Consider the following 20,176-nt stretch of genomic DNA (forward strand, 5'->3'; position numbering starts at 1 on the left):
AATCGTCAGACTTTTTTAGTTTTTTTGCTTTTTAATAAAAAACGATTTTTATTTTTTTATAAATTTAGTGGAAGGGGTGTATTGATTTAAACACACCCTCGGTGGCTCCCTTGAGCTTATCCTAGTTCCAGTTTTCAGTCTCTCGGTCGAATCGATATGACTCGCATTGCATTTTTATTATTAACTAGAAATTTTATTAAAAAAATTTAGAATTAAATTTTTTTTTCTTTTTTTATACAAACAAAAATTTTAGTTGTCAAAAATAGTTAAAAAAATGACTAAATCAGAAAATTCTTTAACGAGTTAATAAAATTTTGTTATCATTATTGTTATTATTTTTTATTTTAACATGGAGTTGAGTGAATTTATTATTTTGTCACTAATCGCAACTATTTCATGCAAATTACCTCCTAGTGATGACAATATTTTGCATATTGGAGGAATATTTCCTATTGGAGGTGAAGGAGGATGGCAAGGAGGTCAAGTAAGTATTGATTTTTTTTTTTTAAATATTTAGATCCTTGATTGATATTTTTGTGAAAGATGAGACGAGATAGCGAAGACAGCGCGTGAGAACACAAAATTTTTTGTTTAGTTTAGAACTGATGAGAACGAGAATTTTTTTTATGGCGATTGGAAAGTGATTCAAATCGAGTTTTCGTTTAAAGCCATAGTGGGTGTCAGTAGAATTTTTTTTTAGGTTTGGGAGTAGAATATTCGGGTAGAGAAGTAAATTTCCATTAAAATGAGTACCCACAAGCCTCATTTATTTTTTAGTAATTTTTGGTGTAATTACTGTAATTACAATAATTACCTTAGGGAGTTGACAAATAAAGTAGTCGTGTGGGTACTCATTTTAAAGCTCGTGTTATTTTAAAAAATTCTACATGTGATTTTAACACTTTAAAGTAATTGAGAAAATTTAGGGGAAAATTAATGAATTTTTGGGGTCAATTGTTACGAAAAAATGATCTGAGGATTAGTAGAATTTTTTTAGAGATTCGGGAGTGAGATTTCTGGGTTGAGAAGTAAATTTCCGTTGAAATGAGTACCCACAAGCCTCATTTATTTTTTAGTCATTTTTGGTGTAATTACTGTAATTACAATAATTACCCTAGGGAGTTGACAAATAAAGTAGTCGTGTGGGTACTCATTTTGAAGCTCGTGTTATTTTAAAAAATTCTACATGTGATTTTAACACTTTAAAGTAATTGAGAAAAATTAGGGGGTAATTAATGAATTTTCGGGGTCAATTGTTACGAAAAAATGATCTGAGGATTAGTAGAAATTTTTTAGAGATTCGGGAGTGAGATTTCTGGGTTAAGAAGTAAATTTCCGTTGAAATGAGTACCCACAAGCCTAATTTATTTTTTAGTCAATTTCGTGTAATTACTTGGTAATTAGAATAATTACTTTGTAGAGTTGAAAGATAAAGTAGTCATGTGGGTACTTATTTTAAAGCTCACATAATTTCTGACTAATTTACTGATGAATGAGAAATTTTTTACCTTCAGTTCGAAAGTAATCGCTCATTTAATCAATTGTAAATATTCTATTGCAAGAAATTGTCGTAGGTTTTAAAAAATAAAATTTTAAAATGCGTATTAGCATTCAGCATCAAATTTCTGTTAAAATGAGTACCCACAATAGATACTTATCTTTAATATTTCCGAAGTCATATAATATGAACATACTTGAGAAACAAAAAATGGTAAAATTTTTTATGGTACTTCTGAACTAGATTATTTAGTTCTGCGGTAAATTTCCGTTAGATTGAGTACCCACAATCCCTATCTATCTTTAATTTTTTTTAAACAACTATTAAGTAATTAATTAATTAATTTTCCAGGCATGCATGCCCGCGGCAAATTTAGCACTAGACGATGTCAATCGTGAGAAAAATTTACTACCAGGATTTGAATTAAAACTGCATTCGAATGACAGCGAAGTAAATTTTTTTTTTCTAAATTAAAAGAATTTTTTATTTTTTAAGTTAATGAGTTGTTTTTATTTTAGTGTGAGCCAGGTTTAGGTGCATCTGTAATGTATAATTTACTCTATAATGCGCCACAAAAACTAATGTTACTCGCTGGTTGCAGTACTGTCTGTACAACAGTTGCAGAAGCATCAAAAATGTGGAATTTAGTTGTCGTAAGTATTATTTTAGTGACTGGTATATTTATCTCGTAAACTATTAATTTGAGGAGAAAATTATAAGAGTCAAAAATTGTGGGGAATTAAATTTCCTCTGGAAAGAGTACCCACAAGCTATAGTTATTCTGAATATTTAGTAAAGTAATTAGAGATTTAATTATATAGCTTTGTTACGGTGCATCATCTCCAGCATTATCTGATCGTAATAGATTTCCAACGTTATTTCGTACTCATCCTAGTGCAACTGTTCATAATCCGACTCGAATTAAATTATTTCAAAAATTTGGATGGTCGCGTGTCGCCATCTTACAACAGGCTGAAGAAGTTTTTATATCTGTAAGTAATTTTTATTTAAAATTACTCTAAATGATTTGTTTTCAAATAAATATTCTCTTTATTTTAGACCGTAGAAGATTTAGAGGGCCGTTGCAAAGAGGCGGGCATCGAAATCGTGACACGTCAGAGTTTTCTATCAGATCCTGCAGACGCAGTGCGAAATTTACGGCGGCAGGACGCGCGGATCATCGTGGGTCTATTTTACGTTGTAGCTGCACGGCGAGTCCTCTGCGAAGTCTATCATCAGAATTTGTACGGGAAAAGCTACGTCTGGTTCTTTATCGGGTGGTACGAGGACAATTGGTTTGAAATAAATTTAGACAAAGAGGGAATAACTTGCACGAAAGAGCAAATGCGTCAAGCGGCCGAGGGTCACATGACTACGGAGGCCTTGATGTGGAATCAGAATAATGACACGACCATAAGTGGCATGACTTCTGAGGACTTTAGGATGCGGCTTAATAAAATGCTCAAGGAGGATGGTTATGATGTTGATAATAATCGATACCCAGAAGGTTATCAAGAAGCTCCTTTGGCTTATGATGCCGTTTGGTCTGTTGCTTTAGGTAATTTTTATATTTATTTACGTTTTTTTATGACTACGTGTCTAATTTCAAAATCAACTTCCAATTTGAGATATCAAGCTTTACTTCGATACCTTAAACTTCACTTCGATACACCGAACTTCACTTCGATACCTTAAACTTCACTTAGATACCTTAAACTTCACTTTGATGCATTGAAATTTCCTTCGACACCTCAAACTTCCCTTAGATCCATCAAACTTTACTTCAATACCTTAAACTTCACTTCGATTCATCGAACTTCCCTTCAATACCTCGAACTTCCCTTCAATACCTCGAACTTTCCTTAGATACATCGAACTTCACTTTTAGATCCATCAAACTTCACTTCGATACCTTAAACTTCACTTCGATACACCGAACTTCACTTCGATACCTTAAACTTAACTTTGATGCATTAAAATTTCCTTCGACACCTCAAATTTCCCTTAGATCCATCAAACTTCACTTCAATACCTTAAACTTCACTTCGATTCATCGAACTTCCCTTCAATACCTCGAACTTTCCTTAGATACATCGAACTTCACTTGTAGATCCATCAAACTTCACTTCGATACCTTAAACTTCACTTAGATACATCGAACTTCACTCCGATTCATCGTACTTCAGTATGATACGCTGAACTTCACTTCGATATATCGAACTTCACTTCGATACATTGAACTTTGCATCGATATATCGAACTTCATTTCGATACACCGAACTTCAATTCGATACACCAAACTTCACTTCGATACACCAAACTTCACTTCGATACCTCAAACTTCACTTCGATACCTCAAACTTCACTTCGATACATTGAACTTTGCATAAATACTTGAACTGTGCATCGATACATCGAACTTCAATTCGATATATTGAACTTTCCATCGACATATCGAACTTCACTTTTACATCTCGAACTTCAATTCAATGTATCGAACTTCATTGTCTACATATTGCACGTCAAAATTGATTAATTAAACTTCAATATTTATTTATTGCACTCCACTTCGACCCCTCAACTTTCAGTTTCGATACCTCGAACTTCAATTTCGACTAATCGAACTTCAGTATCAATACATCAAATTTCATTCCAATTAATGCAACAATTTTTTCTTCCCAGCTTTCAACAAAACAATGGACAAACTCTCAAAGTCAGGAAAGAGCCTGAAGAACTTCACTTACACCGACAAAGAAATCGCCGACGAAATCTACTCAGCCATAAACTCGACCCAATTTCTCGGCGTCTCCGTAAGCATGTTCCCCTCGTACTTCTCCACTCTGCTGTAACCTAACGAACAAACCTCTAATTCCAGGGATACGTCGCCTTCAGTTCTCAAGGAGACCGAATAGCCTTAACCCAAATCGAGCAGGTGATCGACGGGAAGTACGTGAAGCTGGGGTACTACGACACCCAGAGTGACAATCTGACCTGGAAGAACATGGAGCGATGGATCGGGGGGAAAGTACCCCAAGACCGTACCATAGTCCGGAAGGTTCTACGAACCGTCTCGACGCCGCTCTTCGCCTGCATGAGCGCTTGCTCTGCCCTCGGGATCTTGATCGCCATCTTGCTGATAATCTTCAACGTCTGGAACCGTCACCGACGTGTCGTTCTCTCCTCCCACCCAGTCTGCAACACGATAATGCTCGTCGGGGTCATCATCTGCTTCATCTCCGTGTTCCTTCTCGGCCTCGACGGACATTTCGTCTCACCCGGGGAGTACGCCCACGTCTGCCAGGCCCGTGCTTGGATGCTATCCATCGGATTCACTCTCGCCTTCGGTGCCATGTTCTCCAAAGTATGGCGCGTCCATCGCCTGACCACCAAGACCAAGGCCGACCAAGCGAAGCTCTTCATGGCCAAGCAAAAGGTCTCCAGCGTCCAGAAGAACATCCAGCCCTGGAAGCTCTACACTATGGTCAGCGCCCTTCTGGTCATCGACTTCATCATTCTCGGTGCCTGGCAGGGTCTCGATCCTCTCCAGCGTACCATTGAAATCTTCCCACTGGAGCCTTCACCTCACGGGGACGATGATGCCAAAATTAGTCCCGAACTCGAGCACTGCGAGAGTGAAAATAACGGAATCTGGCTGGGTCTCATCTACGGCTACAAGGGAATTGTCCTAGTCTTTGGCCTCTTTCTGGCCTACGAGACCCGCAGCATCAAAGTAAAGCAGATAAACGACTCCCGTTACGTCGGGATGTCAATTTACAATGTCGTCATCTTGTGTCTCATCACTGCCCCAGTGACGATCGTCATCGCGAGCCAACAGGATGCCAGTTTTACTTTCGTTGCCTTGGCAATTATTTTCTGCTGCTTCTTGAGCATGGCCCTTATTTTTGTGCCCAAGGTAATTGAGGTCATCAGGCATCCGCGAGATAAAGCCGAGTCCAAGTACAATCCGGACATGGGAATGTCCAAAGAAGACGAGGAACGATACCAGAAGCTCGTCAACGAGAATGATGAGCTTCAAAGATTAATCGCACAGGTCAGTTGATTTTCTCATCAAAATGGCGGTTATTTATAAAATGGCGGCAAAATTTCAAAATTGGCGGTAAAATTTGAATTTGAATTTTTAGAAAGAAGAGAAAATCAAAGTACTGAAGCAGAGATTGGCGGAACGGGATGTTGTGAAAGGTGGCGCTGTAAGCGGATCTAATTTTGGAGCTGGTCAAGGGGGCGCTGCGGCAGGTGGTAATGTACCAAAAGACTCGCTGATTGTCGCGGACTTTGTTACCGGCGAGGGGACCTCTGATAGTGCAATCGGTGGGGGTATTTCTGTTTACACGAGATCTTCACGTGCATCCGCATCTGATTTTGAATTTTCAGAGTCATATCTTTAATTTAATAATAATTTTTTTACTGCACTATCCCACTTATTTTTAAAATAAACTCAAAATGTGTGTCAATTTTCTAAATAATTTCCCATGTCTTAATGCAAATAATTAACTTATTATTATTGATATTTAATGAGTTTTGAAGATGTTCGTTTTTAAAAAGGGGGTTAATATCTCGGAAACTAATCGATTTAGAGGAAAATTTTACTGGACTAAAGTTGTAGAGAATCAAATTTCCGGTGGAAAGAGTACCCACAAGCCCTATGTGTAACAAATATTTATCAACATCATCACAATAATGACATATATTGTGATTGAAGTATTTATTTCATAAACTATTGAGTTTAGGGCGAAATTTCGAAGGGTTAAAGTTGTAGAGAATCAAATTTCCGGTGGAAAGAGTACCCACAAGCCCTATGTGTACTAAATATTTACCAACATAATCACGATAATTAAATTTTATGCCATTAAAATATTTATTTTATAAGCTATTGGGTTTAGAAGAAAATGTTACAGGACCAAAGTTGTAGAGAATTTAATTTCCGGTGGAAAGAATACCCACAAGCTCCATTCACTACAAATATTTTTTCAAATAATCATAATAATTGCATTTCTGATACCTGATATATTTATCTCAAAAACTATCAATCTTACGATAAAAATTTATCAGTAAGAAATTATTCTAAATCAAATTCCCTGTAGAAAGAGTACCCACAAGCTATAATTACTATCAATATTTACATGAGTCAGTTAATTATTTGCGGTTATTAAGACGATTTGGTGAAATTTAAAAGTTTAAGCAAAAAAAAAATATATATATAAATGTTTAAATAATTGTAATTATTATAAAATAGGCCTATATATATTTTTTGGTCTTTATTATAGTTAATATATAATAAAAAAAAATTTGACGAAAGTACAGACCTAAAAAAATATAAAAAAAATTAATTGAGATTTTATTAATTTTGATATTTTTTTAATGGAAAAAATATTTAAAAATGTTTATACATAAATATAATAATAATGATAATTTATTATTTATCAATAATTATTTATCTGGGTCCAAATGATAACAATCAGCGAATTTTTAACAGAAAATATTTAAAACATTTTTTATTAATCGTCTTCCGATAGATTATTAAATTGCATGTCGCACGATCTATTAGTTTTATTTATAATTACTGAGCTAATAAGTCATGAGAAATTTTTTTTATTTATTTTTGATCCGAAGTAATTTTTAAATTTTTACAATTAAGAGTTAGGACGTGAGTTCAAGTTATGATCTGGAGATTTAAAGGTAGGAATTGACTTTTAGGGAGAGAATTCGAGAAAAATCGGGAAATCAATTGGAGACTGCCCTAGCAGATCCGAATTACGGTAAATTACAGCAATTTGTCGTAAATTACCGCAACTTACCGTAATTTCGCCGAAAATCGACGGTAATTTACCGCAAATTACCGCAATTTACCGTAAATTGCGGCAAATTACCGTACCTTACGGTAATTTACGGTAAATTACCGTAGATTTTCGGCGAAATTACAGTAAATTGCTGTAATTTACCGTAAATTACCGCAACTTACCGCAATTTCGCCAAAAATCTACGGTAATTTACCTATATTAACGCAATTTACCGTAAATTGCGGCAAATTACCGTACCTTATGGTAATTTACGGTAAATTACCGTAGATTTTCGGCGAAATTACAGTAAATTGCTGTAATTTACCGTAAATTACAGCAACTTACCGTAATTTTGCCGAAAATCTACGGTAATTTACCATATATTAACGCAATTTACCGTAAATTGCGGCAAATTACCGTACCTTACGGTAATTTACGGTAAATTACAGTAGATTTTCGGCGAAATTACAGTAAATTACTGTAATTTACCGTAAATTACCGCAACTTACCGTAATTTCGCCGAAAATCTACGGTAATTTACCTATATTGCCGCAATTTACGTAAATTGCGGCAAATTACCGTACCTTGCGGTAATTTACGGTAGATTACCGCAGATTTTCGGTGAAATTGCGGTAAGTTGCGGTAATTTACGGTAAATTGCTGTAATTTACCGTAATTCAGATCTGCTAGGGTAACATCTAACACCGCAAAATAAGATCATACTACGGGAAAAATAGCGTAAATATACTGGAATAAAAATACGGCATTCTATATTGATGAATGTAGATCAAATTATTAATTTTTTACATTTATTAGAAAAAATCAAAGTAGATCGAAAAATTAAAAAATTATTAAATTGTATAGATTCTAATCTATACCTTTAATGTAAGAAAATCTAAGTTATCTGAATACTTGTAATGATATCAATGTAGATCTACAATTTGAAAGTTCGGTCAACACTGATGAGAACAGATTTCTTTACGATTTGAATAATATCCAGCACTCCACAATACCAAATCTTAAAGACACGGTACCGAAATGTCAAGTAAAGACAGTTGTTTACAGTCAAATATCCGATTATCAACAGACATTTCAGTGAAAAGATTCACATTACAGTAAAATACAGCAAATTTACCGCAATTATATGGTGAAATACCGCAATTTTACAAAACTTCTACGGTAAAGTACTGCACTGTTACCACAACTTTACGGCGAAAATGCGGCATTTTTACCGTAAACTACCGCACTTTCACCGCAACATTGCCGCAAATTTACCGCAGCTTCACCGCAAATTTGCCGTAAATTTGCGGCATTTCGCCGTAAATTACGGCAATTTACCGTAAATTGCCGTAGATTACCGTAATTTACGGTAATTCTGCTAGACGCCGTAAATTACGGCAAATTACGGTAAATCACTGTATTTACCGTAATTCGGATGCGCTAGGGCTCTGTCTATATAGATCGATATCTCGCAAACTATCGATCGAAACCTCATTAAATAAAAACAAAAATTGTAGCGGAAGATCCAAGCTTTAAAATTAGACCACAAAAGAACCTTTATCTCGATTACTTACCAAGCTATAAATTTTTGAAATTTTAAAACTCAAAATGACGATATCCCAAATTATAATCCAAAAATAATTTATTGTCTTTAATAATCAGTATCTCAACAATTATCGATCCTGCACAGAAATCATTCATACAAAAATTGTAGTCACAAGTCTCATCTTTAATTTGAGCCGAACCCCATTCCTTAATTTCCATCAGTTAGAAAGTTATGAATTTTTTAAGTTTCTTCCCAAAAATTTTCCCAACCCTTTAGTCAAAATCTACCCCAGCTTATACAAATCGATATCTCGATTTCTACTGATCAAAAATCGATCTCATGGGTGATCACGAGATCGGAAAAAGTCTGATCTTTAATTAGGATCCACTTTCATCCCTTAATCTTATCAACTTTCTAAGTAATGAATTTTTAAACCTCATGACTTGTAGCTCAGTTCGAATAAAAAAAATTAAAATTAATTACTTTATTTAATTAGCGCATGTTTAATTAATTGATTACTAATTACCGTAATAAATAATTGCAGTTAAATCTCGTTAGATTGTTTTATCAACGCTAATTATTAATAAAGTACTTTTATTATATTTACAAATGTAAGCCTCATTAAAAACTCCCAAATAAAAAATTTATAATTTAAAATCAATAATCAATCAAATTAAATTAATTAATTAATTAATTAATTAATCAATAATCTATAGATATTCTAACGAGATTTAAAATGCTTTAGATAATTATTTTTCTCATTCATAAATTTGGGAGATTTTTTTTGAGGTAAAGAAAAAAAAATTGTAATTTTTAAAAAATTTTAAATATTTATGAATGGGAAAAATTAATTAATTAATTTTTTGATGAATTAAAAAAAAAAAAGATTTTTTATTTTTATTTTAGAAACTGATCACAATGGCTAGAAGATGGATCACCAAAAATTCATACAAAAAAAATTTTAATTAATTAATTAATGGAATGATTTAACTGCAATAAAAAAAAAACAATTTTATTGTAAAAGTGGTGAAGTAGAAAAAAACTAGAAAAAAAACTCTAATAGCAAAAAGAAATTTTTTAAATTTAAAAAAAAATAAAAATAAAATTGCCAGTTAATTTTATTTAAATTGAATAAAAAAATGTTGAAGAAAGTACTCATATATTGTCTATGTATATAAATTATATAAAAATAATGATATTAATAAAAATTATTAAAAAAATTTACTTGTGTTAATATTTAAATTTTCCGCGCGTTCAAATTTTTCCCGCCATTTAAAAAAAAAAATTCTTCGTTAATTCATTACTAATCATTATATTTTACCTGTAATTACAATAATTACCCTTTTAATTTACTTCCAGATAAAAAAAATAAACATTTTTTTTTATTTTTTATTTCAAATTTTATTCGGTAACGTATTAATTAATTTATTCATAAATAGATCATTAATTGATATATTTCAATCAATTTTTAAATTTTTTAAATTTAATTTAATTAATTATTTACTCTATTTATTAACAATTTTAAATTTATCTGATATCTGCTACATTTACACTCATAAATTAACAATATTTTTAGTTTTTAAATTTCCCGCGCATTCAAATTTTTCCGTCCTTTTAGAAAAACATTTCTTTGGTAATTAATTACTAATTATTTAATTTTAACTGTCATTTACTAATTGGTATATTTATTAAATAGTTGTCATTCATTCATATATATATATATATATATATATATATATATATATATATATATATATATATATATATATATATATATATATATATGTATATATTTATGTATATAATATATAAATAATTAAAATTTATCACTTTTTTGATTTTTAAATCTTCCGTAGTTTTAAATTTTTCCCGCGCAATTTAGAAATTTGAACGCATGCGCGCAATATCAAATGACTGCGCAAGCGCAAGTTTCAAATCGACCTAGAATTGCAAAATGGCGGGGCAACGAAAAGAAACGTGAGAAGGAGAGGAGGCGGAGTGTTGTTACGTTTTATTTATTTCTAATAATTGAATAAATGACTAGTTAATTTATTACCGTAATTAGTTTAATAAAAATAGAGTTTAGTAATAATAGAGTAATTAAAAATGTCATTCGGAACAAGTTTTGGTGCTGCGACGCCTGCAAGCCAGCCGTCATTTAATTTTGGCAGTCAATCAACAACAGCAACTCCTGTAAAACCAAGTAAGTAACCTCTTTCTTTTAATTATTATTGTCAATTATTACTTTACTTATCGTCTTTCATTTTTTTCTTTTTTTTTGTTACGAAAAAAATTGAATCGGAATTTTCTTTTTACCGAAAAAAAAACAAAATTTTATTCATAACCTCAAATTTATATTTTTGTAAATAATTAAATAATAAGTAACAGCTAATTACTGTAGTTAGTATTTTTAAAAAATAATTAATTTTTTTTAATTGTAATTTATCTGTCAGCTGATAATTTTTTTTTTTTCAATTTGAAGGAAATTTTTATTTTTATTAAAAAAAATTTTTTTTTTGCTGCTAATTATAATTGATGACTTAATTATATAATTTTATACAGCTTCAATAATTAGATTATTAGTTTGAAAAAATTAATTAATTAAAAAAAAAAATTTGGCGGGAAAATACAAAATTTGAAAATTATCTTTTGTTTAAATTTTTTAAAGATTTAATTATAAAAAAGTGGATACTAGTAGACCCTAATTAAAAATACCCATGGAAAAGTATGAAAAAAGATGAGAATTGAATACTTTTGAATAAATCCTATTTCAGAAGATGAAATCCTATTTTATCTGGACATAATACTTTTCAATTATATCAAATCTAAAAATAATATAAAAATTTCTAAACTTCCAAAGAATTTAAAAATATTCAAATAAATTGATATTTTTAATCTTTTTGAATCCTAGTGAATAACAAAAAAGTTTAGAATTTTAGGGTTACGAGTAGCAGTGAAAAAAATTCGAATCAATTGACAGTTTTCGATTTGTCTAAATCTTCCTCAAGATTAAAAAAAAAAAAGATTGGATTTTTTTCAATACTTTTAAATTCCATTATAAAAATTAGAAAGTATTCAAATGCTCGAAATTTCAATTACATTTAATATTTTTCAAAATCTCCGTATGGATTGAAAAGAATTGAAATAATTTTCAATACTTTTCAATAAGTATTTTTAATCAGGGCGATTTGAGTTGAAGATATTGATACCTTATTGGTAATTGATTTAATTAGAATACTGGAAATTGATTATTCTTTAATTTTTGATTATTTTACTATAAAATTCTAGTAGATACATTCCGACGATTTTTATTGATAAATTATTGCTTATTTTAAAATTCGGTATTTCAAAAATTACACCGGCACACAAAAAAAAATAAGTTCTCTGTACTTTTGACGGGACCGATTTATTCCCATGTATTTTGACCCGCTGAATCCGAATCCGAGGTCCGTTTAACCCGTACACCCTCAGATTTTTAGAAAACTTTAAAAAACCTCAAAAATACACAAAAATCGACCGTTTTTTAAATTTATAAATTTTTTTAACCCTAACTAAGCATGATTTTTATGTATTTCGGTCCTCCACATACTAACCTGAAGTTTATTTAAAACATTAGCCATTTAAAGTCTGAGTAAATTCCAAAAAACCCCAAAAAATTGCAAAAAAGCAAAAAAATTCTTAGTATTGTGATGAAAAAAATTTTATAGGGCTAAATAAATAATTATTTTCATGTATGTTTATCTGTCACATATAATTCTCGAACATCCATGGCTCAGACATCTCTAAAATTTTAAATAAATGGCAAAAATTCCCAAAAAATCGAAAAAAATAAAATTTGGTATAACAAAAATCATTTTTTAAATCGAAATCAATAAAAGAAATCATATTGTTCGATCTGTGATATATATATATATAAAAAATATTTTGGCCTAAAACATAAAAAAATTTTAATATGCTTCAAAAAATTTTTTTCATCACAACACTAAGAATTTTTTTGCTTTTTTGCAATTTTTTGGGGTTTTTTGGAATTTACTCAGACTTTAAATGGCTAATGTTTTAAATAAACTTCAGGTTAGTATGTGGAGGACCGAAATACATCAAAATCATGCTTAGTTAGGGTTAAAAAAATTTATAAATTTAAAAAACGATCGATTTTTGTGTATTTTTGAGGTTTTTTAAAGTTTTCTAAAAATCTGAGGGTGTACGGGTTAAACGGACCTCGGATTCGGATTCAGCGGATCAAAATACATGGGAATAAATCGGTCCCGTTAAAAGTACAGAGAACTTATTTTTTTTGTGTGCCGGTGTTATCAATGGAAACTTGATCAAACAATATTGAAAATTTTTCCTTGAACTCTAACTTTTAATTTGAGACTAATGACGTGACTTAATTGTAATTAGTTCCTGAATTATTTATTTTTAAAGATGATAATTATCTTTCTGTCTTAATTTCCTAAAGGGTATAACCGGATTAATAGGAGAATTCTGCCCTCATAGCTCTTTTGACACATACGTAGGGGGTCGATTTGGTTTCGAATGAAAATAACTCACGTCAATTTTTAGCTCTTTAACTCAAACGGTAATCGAGAATTTCATAAAAACCTGTTTTTTTGAAATCATTTTTATGTTTCTAGTAAAATTCGGAATTATTCAATGATGACGTTTTTCCTAATTCTTAAGAGTCCAAAATATGAAAAAATCATATGATCGTGATTCTCAAACAGAAAGCCGATTTTTAACAGAGAAAAGAAAATTATAATCTTTTTTTTTAGCGTTTTTGAAATATGTCACTCACCAAAATTCGTCAAAAAATGTCTTTTATACTCCTCTGTACTTAGGAATTTTTTTGAATTTTTTTAAGTGGTGGAACAATTCAAAAAAAATTAAAAACTTATTTTTGTTCTTAAAATCTTGCGTTTTAACAAACTTATATTTATTTTGAGTACAAATAAATACGTAAAAAATTTTTTTTTTACCAAAAATATATCTTTGCAAAAGATAAACATGAAGAATCAGTAGCCTAAACTAATTACAAGGGTTATTAATGATTCAAAAGACACTTACAGATAATACTTATATAGGGGAGGGTGGGGCAGAGCGGCCCCCCTAAGCCAATTATTATTTTTTGTGGCTTTCAACCATAAGATCACTTTACTTTTGTCCTATTTCGAACAAATTTATGGACATTTTGCCAAAATTCTGAAAAAAATTTTTTTTTTTTTGTGGGGCAGAGCGGCCCCCTTCCAAAAAGTGATAAAAAAATTTTTTTTTTCGTTTTTTTTTTTTTTAAATTGTTTTTATCATTAAGAATGTATTTCTTTCTCTTGACAACTATTTTTGGTTTTATATTACTCGAAAAAAATTCTTTAAAGCGTAAAAAATCGTTCACTCTCGATTACCTTAATTACTAATTGTTATTTAATAAAAAAAATATCAATTCTATAGTTTTACTTTATTTCAAAAATTTATCAACTAAAAAAAAAAATTTAATTTTTATAAATTTTTAGTGACCAAATTTGCCTCTTACATAAAGAAACAGCCGAAAAATATGAAAAAATAATTTTTTCGGAAGTTTCGGCTGGTCCATTTTGCCCCAGGTGTTATGCGTAGGGCTAGAAATGTGGAATTATACTAATTTTTTTTTTAATTTGATGATAAAAATATGAAAAAATCACTTTTTCGAAATTTTGGGCTTGTCCATTTTGCCCCAAATGTCATGCGTAGGGGTAAAAATGCGCAAACATATAGGATTTATAGTAATTAGTCGAAAAAAAAAAAATTTTTTTTTTGATCAAAATTTCAAGGGGGTCGCTCTGCCCCACCCTCCCCTATTTTTTCATACTATTGAGAAATATTTTGAATTTTGATACAGAAAAGAAAAAATTATAATAAAAAAAAATTTTTACGTATTTATTTACCAACAGCGAGTCTTAATTGTAATTAGTTTCTGAGTTATTAATTTTTAAAGATTGAAAATTTATTTTCTGTTTAAATTGTACGCAAAATCTACCCCTATCTATATAGATCAATATCTCGAAAACTATTGGTCGGAAGTCGATTACAAACAAATAAAAATTGTAGCCAATGTTCTGATCTTTAATTTGAGACCAACGACGAGTCTATATTTCAATCAGTATCCAAGTCATGAATTTTAAAAAAATAATTAGCAACGATCATTTTGAAGTTGCCGCGAGAGTCGAGAATAACGAGACTAGACGAGATAAAAATATTCGATATCGAGAGTTGGTCGAGACAAGGCAATAATTATTTTCTACAAGACTAGAAGTCTCGAATGTTAGAAAATTAATTTAAAAAATTATTTCTATCAAGTAAAAATTCTCTAAAAGAAAATAAATTATTTGAAATATTTTTTAGCTTAGAATTTTGATGTAATCAGGCTCTAAAAACTACAAGATACTGGCAAATACTCATGTAAATTTTTTGCTCAGTATTAAATAAAATTTGACACTGATCTAATTATAAAAATAACGGTCATCAAATAATAATTTAGTAAAAAATTAACGTAGAATGTGTAAATTTTATTTTTCTACTGAAACAAAATTTTGAAATCGATGAAGACAAGCATAAGTATGTGAAGATATTTATTAAGATTAATAATTAATGCCAAAATGTATGATTTTTTGATTTTTTTTTCATCTATTTAAAATTATACTCAAACAGTACAATGTTTAATGAATACTTAGTGCAAGACACAACCGTGTCTTTTGATACACAATTCAATACATAATTTTGAAGTAATACATTTCCGACCAATATGCGATATGATTTCTACACTCGACGTCGAACACAAGACGAGACGAGAATACCGATCCCAAAAACGAGACAAGACAAGACGAGATCATTTTCAAAACATCCACCAAAATTTATCTGTGTAAATTTATTTGAATCTCGATAATTAATTTCTAAAAATCGATACTTCAAAACTAAAATTCTAACCAGTAATTCAATTAGTCGAATAAATATCGTCAGAGTTAATTTTTACTAGATAAGTATCTAAAATTTACAGAAAAATAAACAAAAGTAATGTTTTAAATTAAAGCGGGCTTTGGAACGCCGTCATTTGGCTTCAGCACACCAGCAACAACAGCGCCAAGTCTCTTCGGCACCCAACAAAACTTCGGTGCCCAAAGTTTCGGCACCCCATCATCAAATTTCGGTACCTCAACATCCGCAACCACCAACACTTTTACCAGCACCGGTTCTAATTTCGGTTTCGGCACCCAAAACTCTTCTTCCTTTGGCGCCCCAGTCTCATCAAGCTTCGGCGCTCCCGTGTCCTCAACCTTCGGCACAACATCAAATTTTGGCGCTCCAACTTCCACATTCGGCGCACCAACAACATCAAACTTCGGTTTCGGCAACTTCAATCCCACGACCACAACCCCCAGTCTCTTCGGTAATTTTCCCACCACCAGCGCCCCCGCATTCGGTAGCTCGTTCACTTCATTCGCAAAACCCGCCACAACCTTCACCGGATTCGGTCAATCAACGCAGCCCGGTTTTGGCGCCCAAACTTCACTAGCTCCTGGCTTCGGCGGAACTTCACTCGGTTTTGGCACATCAGTACCTCAAGCCCAGCAACCAGCGACAGCCTCCGAGGCTCTTTACAACGCGGTCTTCAACTGCCAGCTGTTTAATGACGAGCGTGACAACACAATCGCCCGGTGGAACCTCATCCAGGCTCTCTGGGGCACTGGGAAAGCCTACTACGCCACAGATAAGCCACCTCTGGAGCTGAACCAAGAAAATCTTCTCTGTCGATTCAAGGCAATTGGCTACAGTTGCATGCCCACGACAGATAACAATGACGGACTGGTTGTCTTGTGCTTCAACAAAAAGGAGAATGACCTCAAAGAGTCCAAACCCCAGTTGATTACATCACTGACAACCATTTTGGGCAACAAACCCAACCTCACAGTCAATGTGGACAATGTCAAGGCTTCCGGTGACTCGAAATGTCAAGTCGCGATCTGTGTTACCGAGAAAGGAGTCACCGGGTCGGTAAGAAAAATTCCCGCCAATGAACTCGTAGGATTTCTGAGCCAACCCGTCCAGAAGCAACAGCTGACTTCATTAGGAGTCGAAAACATGTTCGCGCAAGTGAAACTTGACGCGGCTGCGCTCAAAGAGTATTTAGAGAACCCGCCATGCGCGATAGACCCCAGGCTTTGGAAACAAGCTCAGCTAGACAATCCTAACCCCGAAACTTACATTCCCGTGCCGATGATCGGGTTCCAGCAAGTGAAGTACCGGCTCAAGTGCCAGGAAGAAGAGACTGCGAGGCATCGGGCGTTCTTAGATCAGGTCGCTGACAAGATCCAGGAGTTACAGAGAGCCCACACTGCAACCCAGGCTCGGTTGAAAGAACATCGTCGCTCGTTGTTGGAACTTCAGCACCGCGTACTTCAGGTCTTGGTAAAACAGGAAATAACTAGAAAAGTTGGGTTAAGTCTTCAACCGGATGAGGAAGTCCTGACCAGGAGATTCGAGGCGATGCATGCGCAGATCAGTGCGCCGACGCAGTTTAAGGGCAGGATCAGCGAGATGTTGAGTCAACTGAGGATGCGCAGGCATGTTGACCTTCAGGGACAGGAGAGGTACACTATGGACCCCATCGCGCAGGATGACATCAAAGCGGTGAGTCATTTATACTTTTAGCGGGAATTTTATTTTTTGGCGGCAATTTTGAATTTTTTATTAAATTTTGAGGTTAGGATCGAATTTCTTGGGATCTATGGGGAATTTTGAGTCTTGTGAGGACTCAAAATGTTTGGGAATAATTCCTGGATAATTTTATATAGTACTTTTTAGAAATTTGAATTAACTGATGGTAAATTTTGGGGTAAAATGGGACAGAATTTAATTTTCAAAAAATTAACTGCTCAAAATTGGTTAATTAGAGTTCAAAATTGTTGCCAAGAATGTAATAATTTATATCCTTGCACATCCATTCATTTTTATTCCTGAGTTGTCAATTTTTGAAAACTGAACCCAACGAAAATTCAAATTTTTATCCTAGATCCTTACAATTCTTCATTTCTTGAGATCTAATTGGTCAAAATAAATTGCAAGGGTGGTCTAGAAATCGGGAAAAGTCTGCTCTTTAATTTGAGCTCAATTACAAATTTTATTTCTGAATAGTTTCGACAGTGAAAATCTTTGAAGTAATAAATCGAAAACTTGAAAATATGAGTTAACTATTTTGTCTTTAAAATTCGATATCTCGAAATCTAGTGGACGAAACTCGATCAAACGTTATTAAAAATTGTAGCAGAAAGTCTCATCTTTAATTTGAGTCCACTCTGGTGTCTTAATTCAAATTAGTTAAAAAGTTCCCAGGTAGAAAGTCATCAATGGAATTAGCTTGTATTAAGCTAATTTTATCAGTTTTAGCCTAAAATTAGCCAACAAACTATGGTTAACACAAGGTTAGTTGGTAACGCTTTGGATCGCTAACATAAAGCTTGCAGTTTTAGCTTGCATAAACAGTGACAATTTAGCTTACTATAAGGTTAAAAATATATCTTATTCTTAGCTAGAATAGATTTGGTAATTTAAGTATGAAAACATGTTTACAGAGAAAAATTTTTTATTATTTTTTTTTTTGTACACAAACATCAGATATTGGGCATTAAATGTGTAGTGTTATATATATTTTCCCTAGTGGTTTTGACGACACCGTGTAAACATTTATCTGAAAATAATAATAATATTTATTTAAAAACATAAAATAATTAATTAGACGATTTGAGGTTATGCATTACCTTAGATATATAAATCAACTACAAAGACATTTCAGAATTATTCTAGTCACATTCAATAAAGAAAAATAAATAAGTTTTATTAGTATATAAATTATAAATTAACTTTTGTTTGTTGAAATATTTTAAACTTACCCTAATAATAGTGCAATATAAATAATAAACTTTGATTATAACTTGCAATCAACCTCTGTCTAACAAACAAGCTTCCAAGTAGATGGCACTCTTTACTGCTGTGAAGCTAAATTCACTGATTAGTCAGTAAATTTATTCAAAGCTACTGATCTTTCAGTAAATTTTGTAACTACTGAAAAAATCAGTAACATTTTTACTGATTTAACTTAAGAGAGTAAGGACGTTTTAAAAAATTCAAATTTTTTTATAATGAGCATTAAAAACTTGTGATTCAATAAATTAAAAAAAAATCAAAACTTACTTGCTTAGTAAATATTTTTCTTTATATATGTTGCAAATAAAATTGAACTTATTTATCACTTATAAACAATAACACAAACTCCTAATTAACCTCAAACTTCAGTTTTCGATGTACGCTTGGAGTAATGTTAGCAGATAAGGTAGTTTTAAGTTTAGAATCCAAGCTTAGAACAAATCTTATCATACGCGTGGAAAAAGAGCTAACAGCAAGGTATATTTGAAGGTTAGTTACACTCTAAAGACTTGTCATAGAATTCATCCTAATAACAACCTAGAATAAAGCTTACAAATCAAGACTTAGATGTTAAGCTAAAATAAAGCTATTTTTAAGTTTCAAACTTGTCCGACTAAGACAATTTTCTACCTGGGTTGTGAATTTTTTTAGTTCAAAGTCAGTTTCGGTTTGAAGGTTTTTCGTTTTAACTTCGATATCTTAAAAACTACCGACCGGAAGTAGATCAGACAAAAATGAAAATTGCAGCGAAAAGTCCACTCTTCAAAATAAGACCAACTCCGTTCCTTAATCTCTGTAAGTTTCTTAGTTATAAATTTTCAAACCAATCGTCAAACCATCTTCAAAATATTTGAATTTTTTCCTGAAGTTTCTGAAAATGAAAATCTTCTATTTTCAAAATTTTGATCGTTAAAATAAATCTTGCATCCGAAATTTCAAAATTTCCCTCCAAAATTCTTAAAAAAAAAAAAATTTCAAATTTTTAAAACTTTCCTCAAAATCCATAAAAAAGAATCTAAAATTCCTATAATTTGATTTCATTCTAAAAATCTTGAACCAAAAATTTTTCTTAATTTCTTGCCCAAATTCCTGAAATAAAAGAATTAAAAGTTAAAAATTTTTTTTTTTGCTCAGTATCTCGGTCTGGAGCAAGATGGAATGGCCCAACTGATCGATACCATCAGCACAGATCTCGATCACCTAAAAGTAATAAAAGACGGCATGGCGGACCTCCTAACCGGAAGTACAGCCTGAGCTCTATTTTTAAAAAAATTAAAATTAAAACTTGTAATTTAATAAAATAAAAAAATTTTCTTTTTTTGGTTTTGTGAGAAAAAAAAATAAACGCCCATTTATAAATAATAATTATTATTTTGTTTATTA

General features: G+C 31.8%; 2 protein-coding genes across 4 annotated transcripts; both read left to right on the forward strand.

Moving 5' to 3' along the window:
• The first annotated feature begins 147 nt into the window (after positions 1 to 147).
• On the forward strand, positions 148 to 10,017 carry LOC130677695 (gamma-aminobutyric acid type B receptor subunit 1). Of its 3 annotated transcripts, none has more exons than XM_057484537.1 (9): positions 148 to 484; positions 1,850 to 1,948; positions 2,017 to 2,151; positions 2,320 to 2,490; positions 2,558 to 3,056; positions 4,181 to 4,308; positions 4,374 to 5,549; positions 5,641 to 5,827; positions 9,749 to 10,017. In XM_057484537.1, the coding sequence occupies exons 1-9, from the start codon at positions 350 to 352 to the stop codon at positions 9,766 to 9,768; spliced, it is 2,550 nt and encodes an 849-aa protein (XP_057340520.1). In that variant the 5' UTR covers positions 148 to 349; the 3' UTR covers positions 9,769 to 10,017. The 3 variants fall into 3 exon arrangements, with proteins under 3 accessions (XP_057340520.1, XP_057340521.1, XP_057340519.1); XM_057484538.1 differs by having other exon boundaries at positions 5,641 to 5,755; XM_057484536.1 differs by lacking the exon at positions 9,749 to 10,017 and having other exon boundaries at positions 5,641 to 7,404.
• Positions 10,018 to 10,795: 778 nt separating this feature from the next.
• On the forward strand, positions 10,796 to 20,168 carry LOC130677700 (nuclear pore complex protein Nup54). The gene is made up of 3 exons (XM_057484544.1): positions 10,796 to 11,045; positions 15,903 to 17,500; positions 19,928 to 20,168. Exons 1-3 carry the CDS (start codon positions 10,949 to 10,951, stop codon positions 20,045 to 20,047), a joined length of 1,815 nt encoding a protein of 604 aa, XP_057340527.1. The 5' UTR covers positions 10,796 to 10,948; the 3' UTR covers positions 20,048 to 20,168.
• Positions 20,169 to 20,176: the final 8 nt, after the last annotated feature.

Source organism: Microplitis mediator, chromosome 11 (genome assembly GCF_029852145.1).
Source record: "Microplitis mediator isolate UGA2020A chromosome 11, iyMicMedi2.1, whole genome shotgun sequence".
Lineage (NCBI taxonomy): Eukaryota > Metazoa > Arthropoda > Insecta > Hymenoptera > Braconidae > Microplitis > Microplitis mediator.

Coding starts and splice junctions, on each gene's coding strand:
- LOC130677700 (XM_057484544.1), top strand. CDS start 10,949: ATGTCATTCGGAACAAGTTTTGGTGCTGCGACGCCTGCAAGCCAGCCG. Junction 11,046..15,902: donor AGCAACTCCTGTAAAACCAA/GTAAGTAACCTC, acceptor TTTAAATTAAAG/CGGGCTTTGGAACGCCGTCA. Junction 17,501..19,927: donor CGCAGGATGACATCAAAGCG/GTGAGTCATTTA, acceptor TTTTTTGCTCAG/TATCTCGGTCTGGAGCAAGA.
- LOC130677695 (XM_057484536.1), top strand. CDS start 350: ATGGAGTTGAGTGAATTTATTATTTTGTCACTAATCGCAACTATTTCA. Junction 485..1,849: donor GAGGATGGCAAGGAGGTCAA/GTAAGTATTGAT, acceptor TTAATTTTCCAG/GCATGCATGCCCGCGGCAAA. Junction 2,152..2,319: donor AAATGTGGAATTTAGTTGTC/GTAAGTATTATT, acceptor TTAATTATATAG/CTTTGTTACGGTGCATCATC.